This window comes from Rattus norvegicus, chromosome 20 (genome assembly GCF_021556685.1).
Source record: "Rattus norvegicus strain SHRSP/BbbUtx chromosome 20, alternate assembly SHRSP_T2T, whole genome shotgun sequence".
Taxonomy (NCBI): domain Eukaryota; kingdom Metazoa; phylum Chordata; class Mammalia; order Rodentia; family Muridae; genus Rattus; species Rattus norvegicus.
The window spans coordinates 39,870,349-39,873,162 of record NC_141553.1 but is presented as its reverse complement, the minus strand read 5'-3'; the positions used below and the strand labels follow the sequence as shown (position 1 = coordinate 39,873,162).

General features: G+C 51.1%; 1 protein-coding gene across 1 annotated transcript; it reads left to right on the top strand.

Annotated features, from left to right (window-relative positions):
* The first annotated feature begins 525 nt into the window (after window positions 1-525).
* Window positions 526-995, top strand: LOC147998681 (double homeobox protein 4C-like). The gene is made up of 2 exons (XM_087598768.1): window positions 526-743; window positions 824-995. The coding sequence occupies exons 1-2, from the start codon at window positions 526-528 to the stop codon at window positions 993-995; spliced, it is 390 nt and encodes a 129-aa protein (XP_087454894.1).
* Window positions 996-2,814: the final 1,819 nt, after the last annotated feature.

The window sequence follows — 2,814 nt, the reverse complement described above, 5'->3', positions numbered from 1 at the left end:
ATTCCACTTGGCTAGTGATACCACCTAAGGCACACTTCACTCAGCCTTCCTCTTCTGAAGCCTGCTTACCACCTCCACGATTTCCTGGATACTCTGCCCAAAGCCAGAAAGGGCCTATGGTGCTCCCTCCTTGGATGATCTGTCTGCTGGATGGTTGATTCCTAGGACATTTTTTGTGCTTCCTTGTTCTGTGTCCAGAATGGCATGCAAGGGACTGCGAGACTTTGGGAGAGACTTTGCTGAGTCTGATAGGTTTCTTGAGGTCTTGTTCCGGGTCTCCTGTTCTCAGGTGGGAGGCGTGGCAGGTGTAAGGGGTCGTGGCATGACCTTGATTCAAGGGTCTGGAGTACGACTGTAGCCCACGGCTCCTTTTGAGTGGGCAGAGCTTCGGGTGCTGAGGCAAAGGTATTTACGGGCAGGGGTCCCAGCTCTAAGGGTGGCATTTGCAGAAGCTTGCGCTTGATCTGGATCGGTCCTGACTATATTCTCCAGCTTTAGGTCTCCTGGCATCGAATCCTTAGGAGCATGGAAGCTGGAAGCAATGTGGATAACAGCTGTATGCTGGGGGAATCCCGGCGCAGGAAGACGGTTTGGCAGGCCTGGCAAAAGAAGGCCCTGCTATCAGCTTTAGGCAAGAACCAATACCCGAGCTCTGGGACAGGCAGGAACTGGCCAGGCAAATACAGCTCCCTTCGTCCCGCATCCGAGTGTGGTTTCAGAACCGAAGGAGTCGCACTGGAGAGGTGAGGCACGGCCCAAAGCGGTCCAGCAGAGGCTCCATTCCGCTAGCCTCCCAACAGCTCGAGGAATGGTTTGGCTCCAGGTCACAAGGTAGCAGCATGCCCTCGGACAGCAGAAGGCCTCGCACTCGACTCACCTTGCAACAGCGCAGTATCCTAGTGCAAGCCTTTGAGAGGAATCCGTTGCCAGGCTTTCCTACCAGGGAGCAGCTGGGCCAGAGGACAGGTTTGTCTGAGTACACGATCCACATATGATTTCAGAACAGAAGAGCGCGGCAAGCCCGCGCTCCAGATCAAGATGTGCCTGCTTCACAAGTGCAGGATGTGGCAACTGGAGGTCTCAGTGGCAGGGATGAAGCAGCACAGGACAACCTGTTATCGATGGCTATCTCAGGAGGTGTGGGCATGGAGAACTCGAGCTCCAGCGACCAGCCCTACTTCCACAAAGAGTCCCAGCAACCCCAAATGGCACTGCCCGAAGGACGAGGCCAATCACAGACAGCGACTCAAGCATACGAGGCAGGACCTCTGGAACTCCTCCTTGATGAACTGCTGGAAGAAGACCAAGTGGAGGGTGGCAGGCCATTCCCTGTGGATCTTGATGGAAATTCTGGTGGCAAGGAGCACGAGTTTGTCCAGGAAACCATCTTGCAACTGGCTGCCACGGACTGTGTTTCCAAGGAATCCTCGAGTTATAGTGACCCAACCAATTTCTCCAGAGAGCCTCAGCTACCACAATGGGCACAGCCTGAAGGACAAGGCCAAGAACAGGCTCTCACTCAGGGATGCAACACGGGCGTCCTGGAATTCTTCCTGGATCAACTGCTGATGGAAGTTCGAGTGGAGACGCACTCCCCAGGCTCTGTATATCTGGAAGGTGAAGGGCAGCAAATGGATGCAACACCTGAGCTGCCTCTCTCTCAAGAAGAATATGAGGCTCTGCTGGATATTCTCTGAGTCCCAGCCTGGAAGCTCCTATCCAGAAGACACCTGCAATCCACACTTGAGAATGTTGACAGCCCAAAAAGTTAATGCATCAAAACCCCTATGACAGTGGCTGATTTCGATGCAAAGCATCTTGCTTACTAGAAGGAGGAAATGCACGGGGGTTTTCCATGTGGAGTGCCTACCTGAGGGCCCTGAGACGAGGAAATGGACTCTCAGAATGGGTTTCTGCTGAAGGGGCAGAGGGCAGATCACCAGGGACTCCTAAAACAACAAGGAGGCCTAATGAAAAGCCCAACTGATAGAACACAACATTGGACTGGCTCCATCAGATTCCAGGAAATCTCATGGGTCACCCGGTAGGCTACACATCTCAGGACACTAAACCAGGAAGGAGTTATGAACACTTCTTCCTTGGGACTAAGAACTGTTGCTCTTCTTACCAATGCCTTATGCTTAGCTGTGAGATGACTAACAATCCACCCATTCTATATGTACTCCTGGCACATTTGTTTAGTTTACTTTTGTTTTGTTTTGTCTTGCTCTGTTCTACTTACCATTGTATTCAATAAAGATTTGCATTGTTGGTTTGTTTGCTTGCTTGCTTGTTTGCTTGTGTGTTTGTATGGGTGGTTGAAAGGCTGTTTGGTTTAGGCATGAGCTTTCCAATTGAAAGGGTGGTAAGAAATTGGAAGGCAGTGAGGCGGGATGAGCGGTCTGAAAGGGAAATAACAAGGAAAGCTGATCAGTGTTCAATGCAGACATGGCAGTGTTTGCTAAAGCAAACAAGCGGGGAAAATGTCAACTTAAAGAAGAATGTGTGTAAGGCCACAAAACTGTAAATAAACATCATCCTGGAAATGGAGTGCAACCAAAGTATCGTGAACAATTCATTCCAGGATTGACACTGATTCAATCAGACAAGCCGAATACCTTCCTCCTCCCACAGTGAGGTGTTTCCCACAATCTCCCGTATCCGTCTTTTAACCTTGAGATTCCCAAGCCTAGCACGGCCCTGCATTCCCTAATGTGAGGTCCCTCTGCACCCACCTGAAGACTGCAATTGCCTAGAGGTAGGCAGTTGGCCTTGGGTGCATGCAGCCACATTTCCTCAAGGAGCATAGGGCTT